The sequence below is a fragment of the Acanthaster planci genome, linkage group LG01 (assembly GCF_054643075.1).
Source record: "Acanthaster planci isolate LZ-2023a linkage group LG01, COTS_SCS, whole genome shotgun sequence".
In the NCBI taxonomy this organism is placed as follows: domain Eukaryota; kingdom Metazoa; phylum Echinodermata; class Asteroidea; order Valvatida; family Acanthasteridae; genus Acanthaster; species Acanthaster planci.
The window spans coordinates 20,317,751-20,334,985 of NC_141777.1; the positions used below are offsets into that span (position 1 = coordinate 20,317,751).

At 40.0% G+C, this 17,235-nt stretch overlaps 2 protein-coding genes across 2 annotated transcripts; one reads left to right on the forward strand and one right to left on the reverse strand.

Moving 5' to 3' along the window:
* Positions 1-1,001: 1,001 nt before the first annotated feature.
* On the reverse strand, positions 1,002-7,165 carry LOC147800518 (mitogen-activated protein kinase kinase kinase kinase 3-like). The gene is made up of 3 exons (XM_087146887.1): positions 6,903-7,165; positions 2,104-2,161; positions 1,002-1,375 (listed from the first exon to the last, which is right to left on the reverse strand). Exons 1-3 carry the CDS (start codon positions 6,993-6,995, stop codon positions 1,164-1,166), a joined length of 363 nt encoding a protein of 120 aa, XP_087003013.1. The 5' UTR covers positions 6,996-7,165; the 3' UTR covers positions 1,002-1,163.
* Positions 7,166-9,321: 2,156 nt separating this feature from the next.
* Positions 9,322-16,154, forward strand: cript (CXXC repeat containing interactor of PDZ3 domain). The gene is made up of 5 exons (XM_022241593.2): positions 9,322-9,491; positions 10,599-10,664; positions 11,295-11,349; positions 12,092-12,192; positions 13,074-16,154. Exons 1-5 carry the CDS (start codon positions 9,476-9,478, stop codon positions 13,136-13,138), a joined length of 303 nt encoding a protein of 100 aa, XP_022097285.1. The 5' UTR covers positions 9,322-9,475; the 3' UTR covers positions 13,139-16,154.
* Positions 16,155-17,235: the final 1,081 nt, after the last annotated feature.

Genomic DNA, 17,235 nt, shown 5'->3' on the forward strand with positions numbered 1-17,235 from the left:
CTTTGCAGATGAGGTCCGACGCTAAATCTGAATCTGAATTCAGAGCATTATCACTCAGAACATTTTTAAATTTTGTCACTTTGTCACTGTGTCTGACTTTTTAAAGTATTGAAATTGTGATTTCTTTTCTGTGCTACTTGTACATCATGTCGGGTAACTTTTTCTGGATATCGTTGCATACTTGTTATGGATACATTAATACCTGCCCCTCTCCCAAAAAACCATACATAGAGGGCTCGGACCTTCATACATGGAAAGGTGCACAATCACAGTGCAGTGTCCTCAGTGTCCTTGCCTATCCAGAAATTGTGAACATGTACTTTTTTATCCTGTTCATAGCTTCCAGGAAATGACTTTCTAATTCCTTTTCTCTGTCAATATATTTTTTCCAACTGTGAACATGGGGGGGTGAACACACAAATTGAAATGCTGTTTTGTTTACGGGTTTTAATACAGTTACAAGTGTTACTTCTAAGTCATTACTATAACCATCTATCTGGAATTAAGTGCACTTGAAATCATGGTGAAATGAAGGTTAAAATAAATGCGCATGCTGGGGAGGTCTCAGAGCATGGTTTTGTGTTTGCCATTGTATGAAAGCCAAATAACTATTCCTTGCACTTCAACACTAACAGACCCCTGAACTGATGACGCCACACTTTGTGCTTTCCTGTGATGGTGCTCAGTGGACCATGGGCCCTGACTGGCTCCATAGGAAAGTGCGTGTATGTAAATAAAATGTGACATCATCAGTATAGGCCTATTTGCTAATACAATCAGCCGGCATGCTGTCAGCAAGGTCAAGCAGGGATTCATCTGTGGAATTTTCAGATGAACATGATAATTCAGCGATTCCTGCCAACCAAGCTGCAGGTACATCACCACAGGACATCCATGAAAGAGCGCAGAATAAAACAGTCACAGGACAAGTATCACAAATCATGAATATTCATCAAGTTCCTGCTGACCAATCACACAGGAGGGTCGCAGCTGATATGACGTTACGGGAGGAGCACAACGGTGATTGCGAGGAGCACGAAGAACAGTGCGCACATATTGTGAATATTCTAATGCTGTTCCATTGTTTATTTTTGTAATACCAGTACAACGCCTGTAATCTTCTATCTTTTTTCTTTACGGGGAGGGGGGTGGATTAGGTCTTGTCACTCAGAAGTTTGGCCCTCTAGATTTCCTGCGGGAGGCAAAGGGATCGACTTACTGTGGTAGATGTCTTGGAGAGAACCTCCCCCGCAGTACTCCATGGCGATCCACAGCTTATCTCTACGCGAGTAACTGCCAAAGTACATGACAATGTTCTTGTGTCTGCACTCCTTCATGATGGCAATCTCTTTCTGAATAATCTCAACATCATCCCCTGTAGTGGAGAATACCGGTATGTCGATAAGAAAATGGGTGGGAGAATATTAACTTGTCTCCTAGTCCTTACGTATCTCTTAGGGATCTAGAATGATTTGGGGGAAGGTTTCCCACAGAGTGCTTTAGTAAAAAGTTGCGCATGTACAAGTACATATACATGTACGTGTGTATTGTAGAGATGAACATATCGTAGCGTTACATGTTCACAAAATTATACAATATGTGTATGGTACATGTGTATCCTGGGCACACAAGCTTTGAAACTGATGAGGGTTGGATGAGGTCCCATGATACCGCGTTTGGTTCCACCCACTACACTGGTCCAGGGGCTTCAAGAGATGTTAGGACATTCAATATCTCTTCCTTCAATTAGATCAATGGAAAAGAGTGGAATCAACAAGACGCAATGCATCAGCGTGGGCCCTGAGCACAATTCCAGTGTAACACTCCGCATTGAAAGTCAAAAAAGAAACATCACTGAACACTGCCAATATGTGCAGTAAAATGTTCCACTGGTAAACTGTGATTCAAGGAGATATATATGTACATGTATGTACATCTTTGCATCTACATAAAGCTTTCAATTCTTCATTCAAATTGGTTCACATCTCTCTTCTTGCTTTCATCTTTTACACAGGTCTGTAATTTAAAGAGCCAAATAAATGGATATACAACATGTACATTTGACAAAATGTAGTAAATTGAAAAAGTTGACTACAAACTTGCCTGGATCCACTTTGATCACCTTCAAAGCAGCAAGGTTGCCATCGGCAACCATCTTGGCCTGTAGACAAAAGATTTAAATGTAGTAAGAACATACCCAATGTATTTGTAAAACTGGTGATGGGAGGAAGATAAGAAATGCAGACATGCAAACCAGCGCAGTACGGTGCAACCAAAACAGTCGCATCTACGCCTGAAAAATGATGATACGCAACCAAATGTTTAATTCTTATCGAAATGGTGACCATGATTTGTGCCCGCTGGTCGCCCACCTTATCAGTCAGACATGTATTTCACGAACGACTGCTGCCCAGTTTTCTTCTACGTACACCGTGCAATGTGTCTCTATGACCACTCAGTTTTTTCTCCGTCTTACTACATGTACATGTATGTACACAGCATGAGCCCACGTTAATTATGTAGCTTAAATGTACAATGAAGTGGTACACACATGCATGCACAGATCGTAGGTACATGTATCCGAGTCGACTGGTTGGGGCTGCAAGCTGTATAGTGTATAGGAGCTGAGACGTTTCACGTATTCATTAGATGCACTTGCAGTCTATGCACGCCAATATTTCAGAGCAATAAACTTGTTTCAGTCCCAAATCTAAGTTTGAAACCAAAAGGTTTCAAGCTTCCCTTGGTCCGGTCCAGTCCCAGGTACAGTGCTGTACGAAATACTAAAAAGTAAAAGAACAAACACGCCTCGTCTTTTCTTTCAGCTGTTTTTTTTTATGTAATTGGTCATCACTTTTTATTTATTCCACAAGCACAAATCCAAAGCCTGTCCATCCTGTGGATAATTGACAGAATAACGTTTCTGTGTGTTTTGTTAGTTTTTGTACATATATGCAACTTGTGTATTTTGAAAATGTGCGTACAGTATGTACAAAAATCAGCCTGGAGCCTAACATTTTTTTCCTAGGAGCCAATGGCTCCTCATTTTAATTTTCTCCCTAACGGCACTGATGAAAACCATTACTCACTGATCTGCTCATGCAAACATATTGGTACATGTATTGTGCCTAACAAATGCTACACATACATACATGTACATGTACCGGTACTTGAGGTTAATTCCACAATGACCCACATTTTCATTTTACAGTACGCATAAAAACCAAGACCCCAAAATGACTTCCTGGACAAATATACTAACGTGTACATGTACATGTAGACACTCCCTTTAATGTATTTAATTTGAAACTATTACCCTGTTGAAATACAACATTGAATTCAACTGGTCCTCAAAACATCTGACAGACAATGTAGCACTTTGGATCTGTTTTTGGTTTTCAGGCCACATAAAACTAATTCAAAGTTTCTCATCAGCACCCACATCAGAAAACTGATGCCCTGTCCAATTTCATTTCATTTTGAAAAAAAAAATTATTTAAACTATCTAGGAAACGTTCAAACTGTTGTCAAAAAGGCAACTAATGATTTCAATACACCCCTCTGTGCGTGGCCTGTACATGTACACAGTGCACACTGCTGCAGATATATGTTCGAACTGGCGCCCAAAAACAAAGGGCCATCTGGAAATGGCAAAATACGAGGCCATATCTGACTTTCACAGCCATGGCTTGAAATGACACATTAGTCTATTATGGAAGTGGCTGCAGCTGCTTGGCATAACGTAGAGTCTAATATGCCACAGCCTGTAATTAAGACAATGCCTGGTGAACATTTGCTTGTGATTTTGTAGCAGTTCATGGACACTTCAGAAAGTATGTCACAATGGTGTTCAGTGTGTTAAGGATTCTTGCCACTCTAAGTGGTGTTGAAAGGGTGGTTTGGATGGGTTGTGGTAGACTCTGCTACTTTTATGGACTTGTTTATCAATTTTTCATCCAGTATATTTGACAACAGTTACAGTAGCTGCTACCAGTAATGTGTAATCACATGTTGACAGCAGCATGCCAGCCCCACCTTTCAGACCAGAGACCCTTAGAACTGAAATATTCCCAGGCCAGTGCTGACAGAAATACAGAAGGCTATTCACTTCATTATTTACTTTCCAGCCACCAAACTACATGTTAATTGGGGGACAAAGTTTAATACACTGGGGAAAAAACTGCATACCTCCTTTATGCGTGTGTCTGTGTGTGCCCTTTTTTCTTACTTTGCTTTAAAATTGAAGTACTGTACATGTACATGTATATTAAAAATGTACACAGCAGAACAGTGACATCAATGGGCTCTGTCCAGGAACAAGAGAGGGATCTTTCTGCCCAGTAAGTCCCTCCCCCCACCCCTCCTTGTCGGGTGTCTCAAAACATCACATTTCTTTCCCCTGAATCAAGGAAGAGGCATCTGTGACGAGTCCTGTGCATGTACATTTACAAGTATCAGTGCCATGAGTCATTGATCGTGGTGTGCCAATTCAGTGATGAATCACATGCATAACTCTAACTGTCCTCAATCCTCCAAGTTTACATACATTCTAGGTGGAGTACATGTACAGGTGTGTAGACATACTACATGTACATGTAGTCATGTACAGGTACATACATGTAAAATACATGTAGTGCCGCTATTCTGTGGGTCCTGTGCAGTACATGTACCGGTACATGTATGTGGGCAAGTACTTCGGTATTCATGAGCATTGTAAACAACACAAATATGAACACTTGCCCAGTCTGTAGCAGCCAAAATCCTGTCAAAACTTACGAGTAGTGCATGTGCCCAAGAACATGCACAGCTCACATGTACATGTGTATACCGGTAGATACCGGTACATGAAAAATGTACATCATTTTAAAACATGCTGTTTAGGATTTTCAACTGCTGCCGACCAACATGTACATGTACGTACAAGTACAGTACATGCAGATGTACACATATTTTGACTGGACTAAACTCAAACTTGTCAATAATTCACTAGGAGGATTCTCCATCATGCAGGTTTGAGGTCGGTAGAGCACAGCCACTGCGATTTCACATAAATAACGCTCTTTAAAAGATGAAGTACTGTACATGTATACGGAACCCGGTGCATGTTCTATGTGCATATGTGAAAGAAAATATTGAGCATTTGGGGGCCTTTAAACAATCAAGAAGGTTCCAGGAAACAATGTCTGAAGCAGTCCAATATAATTCCTTCACATTCAACTAAATGTACATATACCCAGTACAGTACATACTGTAGGCAAAAAACAACCGGGGCGTGACAAGCTTTTACTATCATTGATCTGTTTATCTGGAATGACTGACCATAACACATTGGCCTACATGTATGAGCATTGGTGGAATGCATTCACATGTACATGTACAATATGCGTGTAGGAAGAAGTGCTTTTACCAAGACAAATGTACCAGTACTCTATAAATGTACAGTAGGTTATCGGTATGTCAATATGCATCCAAGGTTGCTGAAAACTGAGTGGCAGTTTATTAAAAAAAAATAAAAAGGCCTGCACATGAACAATACATGTAAAAGTAACAATACATGTAACAGAGCACGTAGACAAGATTGTACCAGTAATTGTGTCTTTCAATGAAGTTGGGGGTACGTTTTGTGACAGATGGGGTCCTACCGAGTACAGGTACACTGTAAATGTAAAAAATTGTTATTTTTGATGTTGGTTAACTGTGTTGAACGTTTCAGAACATTTTGAAGTTACTCAAAGGCATGTTACCGTACACGTCTTTAAGAGAAACTGGTTTCCAAGTGACACCACATCAGTTTGGTGACAATTTAGATATTTAGGGCACTACATGTAGTTTCACATCAACAGCAAAGAACGCAACATGACATTCTGAACCTGCATCTGAATTATTTCCCTAGGCCGGCAGTAATGCAAACTGATAGAAAGTGGCTGCTGATGCTGGCATGCAGTGTATATATGTAGGTGACACCAAGAATCAGCCACAGCCAACGCAGCCAAGTAAATTTGATTGTGGCTTAGGTACATGTATTTCAAGTATGGCCCCCCAAATTAGCCATGAGTTAGATTACAGATGTACACAAGTACATCAGGGACATGACCTTGAACATTTAAGCAAAGTTCTCCTCTAAATTTCTTGGTAAGGAGATGTACAATGTACTGTAAGCGAAAACATGTTACCCAGCAGCGAATGCTTGAAACCCTCGGTGTTAAGAAGGTAATGATGCTTTTAAATGGGACAAGATGTAAACATCTCTCTAAAGAGAACTGGTCAACTTCCAACCATTTTTTACTGCTTGTGAGTGTGGGAGCCAGGGTACAGGAGGCAGTCTAGTAGTAGTACATGCACCTGAGTCCCATTCATTGCCATTTATACGTATGGGGCTGACAGGCCACATGTACATGTACTTTGAAAATGTTCACCCAACAATTCATTCATTCTCAAAACCACCCCAGGAAAGAGTTCCATAGACGGACAAGGCTTGCCCCTGTGCACAAACCTATGAGACTTGTCTGAAAAAACCTACGTCTTCTAGTCCAAGTAACTTGGACTCTACAAATCTCCTTTGTGTTTTGGCCAAGCCCACATTCTGAAAGATGAAACTTCTCCTGTATGTCCTGCCATACGCAGCCCTGTGTCACGTAGCCATTAAGCCTAGACCTACATGTACATGCGTGATGCAGGCCCTATTTATTGCGTACGCCTATGGCAAAAAAAGCCTTTTATTTCTATGGGGTTCGTGGGAGCGTGGCGGACGATGAACCCCAATATTATTCCTAAAAAATGTATTTTGATTCTTCTAGAGTAAACAAACGCTGCAGACAGTGTTAATAAATGAAAAGAATATTCGCAAAGTATCAACAATAGCGATCTATCATGGTGGGTGGGTAGGCCCTAATTTTTTTTACCTTGTACACATCGCCGTAAGTTCCACTTCCAATTCTCTGTAATAATTCGAAATCCTCCAAGGGATTTTTATTCTGCACAAGTCTCGAATTCATGGTCTTCTTGTCAGCGCATCAGTATCCACAGGAAAACGGTATAAATCCTGGCAAAAGAATGATCACTATCGAGGAGTTGAAGACCTAACTGTCATTTTCACAGGTTCGACGAGTTTACACTTCCTGGCTGCGCTTCTGATCCAACGTACGATTGCAATACACAATACAATGCATGCAAGCTATGCGCTATGGCCCGAAAAATGTATCGCTGGCGCCCAAGAAATTCTGTTCCTACAAAGCGAATATTTGTTGGGAACCAATTTCTAGCGTGACACATTCATTTCGCACGGTGGCGCTGTTAAGGCATACAGGCACCTCGTTTACGTACGTACACGGCGCTCGCGTGCGCGGCGGCAGGGGACTTGCGGAAAGAATAACTTGAGCCTTTTAATTTGAACAAGTCAAAAGCAATAGCGACATGACCCATCATGAAACGATGTGTCAGGTACACTGTGCCCGTTCAAAAGATGGGTTTCACGGTATTTCTTCTAAAAAGTGACCCGTCCCTTGTTGGTGAATGCATGTATTACAAGTGGAAAAAAAAATCCAAATTTTTCTCCACACTTCAAGAATTAGAAATTTACAGTTAAAAAAAATTGTGTTCATTCCCTGAGTATTTGGTAGCGTCACACAAACTTTCTTTCCTTTTTTAAAATGTATATTACTGGACGAAGTCTCTATGCTTGGAATTGAAGTATATCGAGAAATGGGGCGAATTTTTCCTCCTTGTGTTAAAATAATTAAAAGGACAGTGAAATATATAAGACTTAGAAAACGTATGATCAACTAGGTTCAAATGTATCAACTACGTTTATTTAAATTTTGTTGGTCGAATCTCAATGTACAATGAACGAATATTTATAAATGTAATGGTAAGCATAATTCCAAGATGGGACACATTAAATGGTCTATTTTGGTTTGAAGCCGAGTGGAATGATTCTCCTCTCAACCTGTCACAGGGCAAACAGTGGCTGATGATTTCTTTGCCAAGGCCGCTGACTAAAAATTTAAAATTGTCCAAATGCAAGTAATTACAAACAGAAAGAAGTAGCGTATGATATGTCGCCCGGAAACGAAAAATATTCTGTCTTTATTTTACACAATTCAGTTTGAGACAGGCTTCACGGCATTTTTATTCTGTTATTATGTATAGGCCTATTCATGTAAATTGGGTCATTCTATAAATTCAGGGTCCAAAGTGTAACATTTTTGTGTCCCTAATACACCTGACCAGTGTAATTTGACAAATATCAATGAAATTGATTTCAAACTATTTCTATTTATTTGGATGGGAATTTGCGCGCGAGCTCATTAATATTTTGTGATCCCACGGGGTTTTTACAATAAGAAATACCATAAATATTTCTATGATGCCATCAGGAGGCATCATAGAAATATTTCTAGAAATCCCGATTTTGGGACTGATAGTTTCCAGTTTGGGGTATTTCTTTCACAAAAAGCCCCAAATTGTGGGCCTATTTTGGATACTAGAGGCGGGCGGCTACATTCAGAAATGAGCGCTTAGTTTTACTGCTGTTTTGGGGTATCTTCCTCGAAAGGTTAATAAAAAAGATTTTCGTGGCTAACCCCCATGAATTGAAACGAAAAGTGATCTTCTCAGGCCACAATCTTGAATTTCCAGTAAAAAAAAACAGAGGCCAACCTCTTCACGAGAGTCAACAGGCGGCGCTATTTCGGTCCGATTTTGCACCGTTTTCTATGGGCGCGTATTTGGTGTAGTGCAACCCTCTAGCTTTACTATGAGCCCTACGGTTGGCAAACTAGTACTAAGCGTTTGCTGCGTACGTAGAATACAGAGTGCGCACTCTAGGTTTTTTTTATAGAGCTCTATGGTATCCCTAGAAATTTCAGCAACTGACAGAGTTGCGCTACTGTAACTAGTATGATTTCAAGCTGGTACAGTCGAAAGCATATAAGAAGCGCACATTTAATGCAAGGTCATGTTTAAAACAAGGACAATTTTAGGTTTCAAGTCTTAAATTTTTTGTAAACTCCCAAGCACATTGTTCTAATAGTGCGGTGTTTTGCGCTATAATGATTTATGATGAACTCGTATTACCAAAGATTGTATAGCGCCGCGCAGCGGCGCTATACAATCTTAGGTATGACGGCTGAAGAAAAGAATAAATAAAAAAGTACAAAGATATTTTATAGGCCTAATGATTGAAATTTTAAAAATGCATTTTTAAATAATTTCATCACACAAAACAAAAATATACAGTTTTTAAATTTTTAAACAAAAATTTTCCTATGTTTTAAAACATCTTTAGGCAAATAGTTAGAATGATTTTAAAAGTATTTTTCCCATATCAGATATGCAAAAAGATGGCTGCGCCCTTTCGTCATTTTCGTGTGCGTCTGTTTGTAACGACCTGACGACTCGACGTAGACTGACGAAGTGCTATCTTGAGTGAATTTGTTTTGTTTATCACTGCAGTTTAATCAAGTCATTTAAAGTCATGGTCTGTGAAAAGTGTAAGTAAATTAAGAGAAAATCGTAGGCCTACGTTAGGCCAGGTCATGCAGGTCACAATTACAGTGACTTAGCCTACGACTTACTTCTTTGCAGACATGGCAGATCAGACCAAGCGTACCAAGTCATGACTTGCCCTTTTTTGGAGGCCTATCTATGGAGTCGAGGTTGCGGTTGGCCATTAAGCGGATGTATGCGCAGTGTGTGATGCACGCTAAGTGCTTTAACATGTTTAAGGCACAACTGTGTGTGCTAACTTAAAGCGGGCCCTACTTCATTTTATCAGTTTGTGCAGTTAGATCAGGGTTCATCACCCTGTTCCTATTATATAAGGGAACAAATTCTCCTTTTTCGAAACAAGTTGTTGGTGTTGTCTTCTTTCATATTAGAAAGAAAAGCAAACAGGGTTTTGAGGGAAATTTTTAGGTAAAACGGCAGTATACATGACCGCCCCGAAGAGCTGTAAACAACAAATAAGCGAATGTAGTCCGGTTCCTTTACTTGGATGGAAATTTGTTTTGATGAATCCCAAATGCCTGAGTCGGGCAACCAGACGAAAAACAAAATGGCATGATTCGCCTGAGTGGTTGTCTTTTTCCAAACTCGGATTAGAAATTTGAAGTTTTCTTGTTTTAATATTGTCAAAATCTACCTAAACTAGGCCTATCAGGATTGAGTAATGGTTCCTTAAGGTCAAAATGTTAGTTAGTTTGAGAAAGTGGACTTTGTTTCCTTATAATAATATAGGAACAGGGTGCTAATGGTAATGAACCCCATTAGATCAGATCAGTTCACTTCAAGATTCTACTCTGAGTATATTGGGATGCTACAAATTCAAATTGCCTTGTTCAACATTTAGTCACGGTTGGTGACAGTCACAGTAGAGTCCAAGTTACTTGGACTTCCTAAGATTTCACTTTCTCAATCAAATCTCCTGTCCAATCCGTCCAAACTGATTCAGGGTTTTGAGACCATCATGTTGGTTTTTGAAAAAAACAGAGCTTGATTTTGTTTTCAGTGATACAGAAAACTAATTGCCTTTGGCTAGGTCATGTTGGCCTTTACAATTTATGCAATTGGGTCTATTTAAAATTGTGTTCCACATGCAGGTGAGAAGAAACTTGGAAAAGTTATAACTCCTGACCCATGGAAATCTGGAGCCAGGAACACAACTGGTAAGAGAGGGTATTCTTCATGTCGCCACAGACATCACAGAGTTTTCTCAAAGTTATACTAGAATCATCCTGGATTTGGCATGTTTTTGAATTTTAATGCTGATTTGATAGTTTCTTTAACCCTAACCCCCCAAGGGTTGCTGGCCCTAACCTTCCCCATTCACACAAAGTTAAACACCCATATGGGACTTTGTGGACAGAGGCTGTTGGACTTAGTTTTTCTGAGGTATGCCAAACCCAATGCAAAAGCCAGCTGTTATGGGCCCACCAGACCTATCCCCACAGAATCAAACACTTTACTACTGTTTAATTCTGCGTGGTTGGGAAAGGTTAGGGTTAAATGTACACGATGGACATGATGAAAAGTTAAATACATGTACTTTTACTTTCAAATAATAAATAGCCTGGGGGAAAATTAGTGAATTAAAAAAATGAAGCTCTAGCCAGTTCCTTATCTACACTCCCAGTCCCCTTAACTGGTTAAATTCACTTCTACCAGTGCATAAACATGGAGGTAGACTAAATTTAGCCTGCTGTTTACCTTTTCTATTCTCTCCATTGCTGTCCATGTTGCAGATTTGCATAATAGGGACTGTAACTGTGCATTGGTGTCTTCCCTTTATTTTCCAGAGAGTGGTGGGCGGAAGGTTGGAGAAAACAAGCTACTTACTGGCAAGAAAGCAAGGTCTTTGTGACGTCCTCTCTGAATCCTCCCCTGAATGCAGAAACATATCAGTTATTATTTTATTATGCCCAAAAGTTTGCATGTTTCTATGAGCTTGGGGCATTTTTGCATTTGTTCTTAAATCTTTCGCTATGCAGAGTGGGAATGACTCAAGTCCTGTGCATCAGGATTTGACAATTTCGGGTTAATCAGATTACCACAAGTGCATCATTATACACGTAAGCACCTACATAATTTAAGAAATGTCCTTGGTCTCATGCAAGTGCACCTATTCCAAAACTCTACTCAACACCACGTTCTATGATTTGAATGCTGTGACATCTGTTGGAACAAAAGTTTCCATCTTCTTTTTGATTGAGTGGTTTTATCACAAAACATGGCTTTGGTCCTGCATAGACACATGTACATCAAGTCCTGTCTTGTGTACAATCACAGTTGAAATACTGCACTGGCCTATTGTTCAGGAAGAAAATGGACATGTCTGGGCTTAGCTTCAGAGTAAGGCCGTGTCCGAAACGGGCTTCCAGAGCTACAGCTAGGTCTATTGTCTGTGCGTCTCCACGTACTTTCAATGGAGTGAAAACCAAGACCTAGCTCTAGACAATGGATTCGGATGCAGCCTAAATGTATGAAAGAAAAACAGGCTTGCAATAAGCACATCAGTAAATGGCATGAGCAGAAAGTACTAAGTAGCATCAATCAGTCATTATTTTCAATTTTCATACTGTTATTTCCACCTTAGATATAATCCTTACACCACACAGTTTAACAAGTGTCGGATATGTAAGCAGTCTGTGCACCAAGTCGGCTCACACTACTGCCAGGGATGTGCTTATAAAATAGGTAAGAGTCACACGGTAACCATTGGCCCCTGTGGGCGGCTTGCACTAGGAACCCACTTGCACCATCTTGAGTTACCTCTGCACGAAAACTGTGTGTTACCTGTTATGAGGTGGGCCCTTAGGATGAGGAGTCGGGTCGACATGGTGGTTCTTTCCCTGCCTTTCACCTCTGCGGCCTGGGTTCGATTCCCGGCTCGGTGCTGAAGTGGATCTGGTTTCCAGTCCCAACTTGATTCTGTGGGTTTTACCCAGAATATTCCTCTGAGGTTGTCCTCCCACCTCTAAAACTGTAACTGCTTCTCACTGTCTCCTCTCGGGTTTCCTCAGGCTCATAAGCTGTACAGTGCCCTGGGCATTTTTGAGGGATCCTTGGTTTCATTGCTAGAAATACTTAAATAACAACACGATCATTCCCCCCCCCTTCCGCCCCCATTTTGGTACTGCACATCAGAAAACTGATAACTGTGACACTGTGTAGCAACATGAAGAGCAAGAGAACCGAAAGAGTAAAAGTGAGGGAATTACGTAAAGAACAATAACCAACAGTTTCTTCAAACCTGTATTGAGGTTGACAGTGGAAATCACTGAAAATGGAAGAAAAGCAGAGACATGTAAATGTACGCATACAAGTATCCATGTTTTCCATGACTTCCCCAGTTCCAACCATCAATCTGTGCAATTGAAAAAAAAAACCCAAGAAGCCAAACTCTTCTCCGGCTTGAATATCCACGCCGCCCTTTGGGGGTTAGGTCTTGTTTCCACAACAGTAATGTAAGTGAACAACTGAGTAATATGTTCACTAGTATGAAACAGAAAAAAAACGAGTGGTGGTTTTGTGTCCTTCTGTTCTTCTAAAATTATCTTCTGTGTGCTGTTTTGCAGGAATCTGTGCAATGTGTGGCAAGAAAATCCTGGACACAAAGAAGTACAAGCAGACATCAGTATAGCTAGTGCATCGGAAATGCTCTTTTGACGTTATTTTAACTTCAGGCCTACCCCTCAAGTATTGCCCACTTTGTACAGTGAACAGAACTTTTTTTGAGCAGTGTTAGTCCCCACTGCAGCAGAACACTGCGAGAGGCTCTGGGATTTGCACAAATCAGAGCATGCGATGCATAAGCCTTATCTGTTGTTCCATCATTATGGACAGATCTGATGGCTTTTTCTCCATTCACTGCAAAGCACTGAAAATAGGTGGTGCCCATTGACTGTAAAAAGGTACTGTAAAGTCTGAGGTGCTTCTTCTATTTATAGATGCATCAAACATATCAAAGTTGTGACTATGTATCAAGAAAAATCAAACTTTTTGCAAATTCTGATGCGTATGCTGAAAAAGGAGCAATTTATAGTCACCTGATAAATGCGGATGTTGACAGAGTACCTGAAAATCAACAAAAAAAGGCATTATGCAATTGTAGTGGCTACCAGACCTCAAGGTGTCTCCTAATTGTCCATGTCTTTTTGATTATGTTAGCCCTTGTGTGACGTGACCAGTGTACACGAAGTTGAGACATCACAAGACCAATCAACAGAATGCTTTTGTTGCAGTTCGTTTGAATAGCTTGTGACTTGAATTCAGACTGGAGGTCTTCTGTTGGTCTATGTGAAGGTCTTAAGCGGTCTCGACTACAACACTGGGTCACATGACAGCCTTGCAGAAATGCTAGCACAAGGGTTAAGAGTCACATTTGTCATTTTTGGGGTGTATGTTGTATGTTTTGGGGATGTATATTCAGTAAAAAAATTGTCAAATTTGTGGCTTGACAAAACTGATGCTCAACTGTAACTATGAAATGTTAAAAGAGTTGGGTCCAGCCATGTTTGAGGGCCAGTTCTCTTTCTTTGAACTTGGCTCAACAATATCTGCACAGGCCCAAAGGATTTCAGAATTTCAAACAGAGGGAACAAATTTTTTGTCAGGATTTCTTTCAGGATGTTACTGGTTACGGGGCCACAGAGGGCAACAGTTTTCTGTTTTTGCATACCCATGTGTGTACTGAAATGGTGTAAAGACATGTTTGACATTGTATCTTGCTGAAGTGCTGTTCCTGAAAAGCGACTGATAGCTTGACCCAGACCACGATGTACCTGTTCCAAGAGCTTACTGTGTAATAACTTCTGTACAAAACAAATTATTTCTGAGACCTGCATGCAGGGCGGTTTTCTTCAAGGGCTAAATTCAAAATGACAGTAGACCGATTGCGTCCGGTAAGTCACATGACCTATAGTTGGTATCAAATATCCAACAAGCCGATGGTCGGTACTGAACTCGAACTAAAGTGCCAAGTACTATAGCAAAAATCGGCTTTCTTTTTACGAAGCAACACGTAGAGCACACTTTGCTATGGGAGGATACCATGTTTGTTGATGTTTGATACCTGCCGTAGGTCACATGACTTAGCGGGTGCATTCTGTCCACTCCAACTGATACCTTTTGAAGCAGAGTCATTGCCCCATTGTGTTGTATTTTAATGCACTCTCCTGATCTCTGTGGGACTGACAGTGGGTTCCTTATTGCACATTCTGGCATGAGTCGGAAAACTGCAAACCTCTGATACGTGATGAGCACTTTTTCCCCTTGTACATTGATATTGAGTAGCAATCCCACTCTCGGGTGACCGATGCTCTATGGCAGTCGTGTGCAACACTGGATACTGATTTAAACATCTCAACATACTTACTCTGTAGTTATGGGGACTTCCAACACATTGAAACATGTATTTGTCCCCACAACTCGGTCTTTACTTCCTTAGCAAAAGGAAGTGTCTCCTCAACATGGTAAAGGCCTGCTGTTCACACACACTCTAGGTTTTGTGGGTTTAAAACCAGACACCCAACAAAAAAAAATCAGGCCACTTCACATTTTTTATTAGATTGGAGGCATTGCTTGTGGTTTAATCATTTCCAGAACTGCTGAAGGTGCATAATGAACAGTAAAATGGTGAATTAAAGATGCATCAGCTGAAATTCACTCACACCTCATTAACGTCAGTGGCTTATCTCTCTAGAATAGTGAAGGAAGCTCACAGCATTGTGGGTAGCATATTACCATAATCCACACAAATACAGGTACAGTGTTTGCGCACATATTGTGCACATAAAGTTTTGAACTTAGATCACAGGCTACATGATATCTAGCCAATAACATCTCAATAGAAATTAGCAAATGCCAGCATCCATCTGTAGCAGTGGGTACCAGTGAATGTTAAAGAATACATGTACCCCCACACACTGCAAAATATACCTTCGGTATCAACAACATACAGAAGTGTATTTTTGAGACCTTTCTGGAGAGCCTGATCTATTCATTATCTTTGTTTACATGTACATATTAATTAATAATTATTCATACATGTGTTAACTACAAATCAGGAATATCTCTGCCTCCAACTTTGCAGGCTAAGGTGTAACAGTAAGGTCCCATTCAAACAGGCAAGCGATAAGCAGAGACAGCAACAGAAATATGAAGTGCGATGTTTTACATTTACACTCATATAATGTGGAAACTGGTCGGTATGTCAGGTTTTTTTTACTGGCCTTCCGTGATAACAACAAGCACTCAGAAGAATTGAAGACATGACAGGGAGGCACTCAACTTTGCCACTCAATCCATGATGTAACTAATGAGACCGCCGACTGGCCAAAAATTTCACTGCTGTGTCTTTCAAAAACTGCACATTTCTATGTACAGTCGTCCTATTCTGTGTTTTGCCCACTCTCCTTTACGTAGAAAGTTGTTAAGGTTATCGCTTGCTGTGTAAATAGGCCCTAAGAGTGTTACAGCTTGGCCTTTAGACAACACTTAATAATGTTGATGTCACTGTATGCACTCGGCATCTACAGTAAAGGTGTGGCTGCCATTGTTTTGATACTTGTACCTCCTCTATGAATGACAGGTGTCAATTTGTGTATCCAACATAGTTCATTTGTGAATAAATGGTTAACGCCCCAAGTAGGTATGTACTGGGAGTTTCATTACATTTTCCAGTTCATTTTCTGTGAGTGATAATACACTACGCCAAAAAAAGAGTTAGGGACCGTTTTGCATTTTGTCATTTGACTTTTCCCTGAAACTGTCCATTTTGAGAAAATGTTCATTTGATGTTTTGAAACATTTGGAACATTTTTTTATTCCAATGAGAACACCATCCAGACAAACAAAAAATGAAAGAACTAGACCCCTTTCATTGCTTGGCAAAATTACAAGTTAAGAAAAAAGTGAGCCTTAACTTTTTTTTAGAAGTATATTAAGCAACATAGTGGCACTGGAGAAATTCCACAATCAATTTCAAAGCAGTTTCATTGATTTTTCTGGAGAAGAAATCTTCAGCTGCTTTCTAAAAAAAGTCTTTATACATGTATACACAAATGCCGTTTTGTATTGCAGTGGAAACTAAATTATGACATCGCACCAGCATTTCAAAACACTTCTCATCTAGTTAAAAAAAACCCTGAATACTGAACAATTTTGTGGATCACATTGCTGACCTGTTGGGTTTATATCCATCATTACAGTAATAACATACACTGAAGAATAGAAACCACTAAATGTGACAAATGAGCACTATGCTTTTCACCACATCATGTAATACAGCTTATTTTCAAAACTGCTTTTTAATGCCAAGATAAAAGAAAATTCTTTATTAGGGCGTTTTGCTGATTAACCTAGACACAAGTATTTACGACGAAGATGTTTTGAGAAGTGGTCTTTGGAAATGTGAGAACACAAATAACCTTGACGCATTTAACCGTTTCTAAGAAAAAATTGTTTACAAAGCACAAACAAGATGGCAAATACCAGTTATAAAAATAGACATTAAAAAATTTGAAAAAGACAAAACAATTTTACAAAAATACGTTTTAAAAGAGAACCCCCATTTGACTTACAGGCCAAAAAGTCTCTCAGTTTCACCAGACACAAAGTGACAGAAAAATCTGCAAACTCTCACAGGTTGGTGAGAACTTTGCATGCATGCTCTTTTGGCAGCCATGGCTCGCACTTTTAACATACAATTTTACTTTCAACTGCCAGCCACACCAAATG

What these genes read in the sequence shown, in the direction of transcription:
- cript (XM_022241593.2), top strand. An exon ending in TGGAGCCAGGAACACAACTG is followed by an intron (nt 10,665 to 11,294) that starts GTAAGAGAGGGT and finishes TTTATTTTCCAG; the next exon opens with AGAGTGGTGGGCGGAAGGTT. An exon ending in GGGATGTGCTTATAAAATAG is followed by an intron (nt 12,193 to 13,073) that starts GTAAGAGTCACA and finishes GCTGTTTTGCAG; the next exon opens with GAATCTGTGCAATGTGTGGC.
- LOC147800518 (XM_087146887.1), bottom strand. Translation starts at nt 6,995, where the DNA reads ATGAATTCGAGACTTGTGCAGAATAAAAATCCCTTGGAGGATTTCGAA. An exon ending in CTTACGGCGATGTGTACAAG is followed by an intron (nt 2,162 to 6,902) that starts GTAAAAAAAATT and finishes TTTTGTCTACAG; the next exon opens with GCCAAGATGGTTGCCGATGG. An exon ending in GGTGATCAAAGTGGATCCAG is followed by an intron (nt 1,376 to 2,103) that starts GCAAGTTTGTAG and finishes TCTCCACTACAG; the next exon opens with GGGATGATGTTGAGATTATT.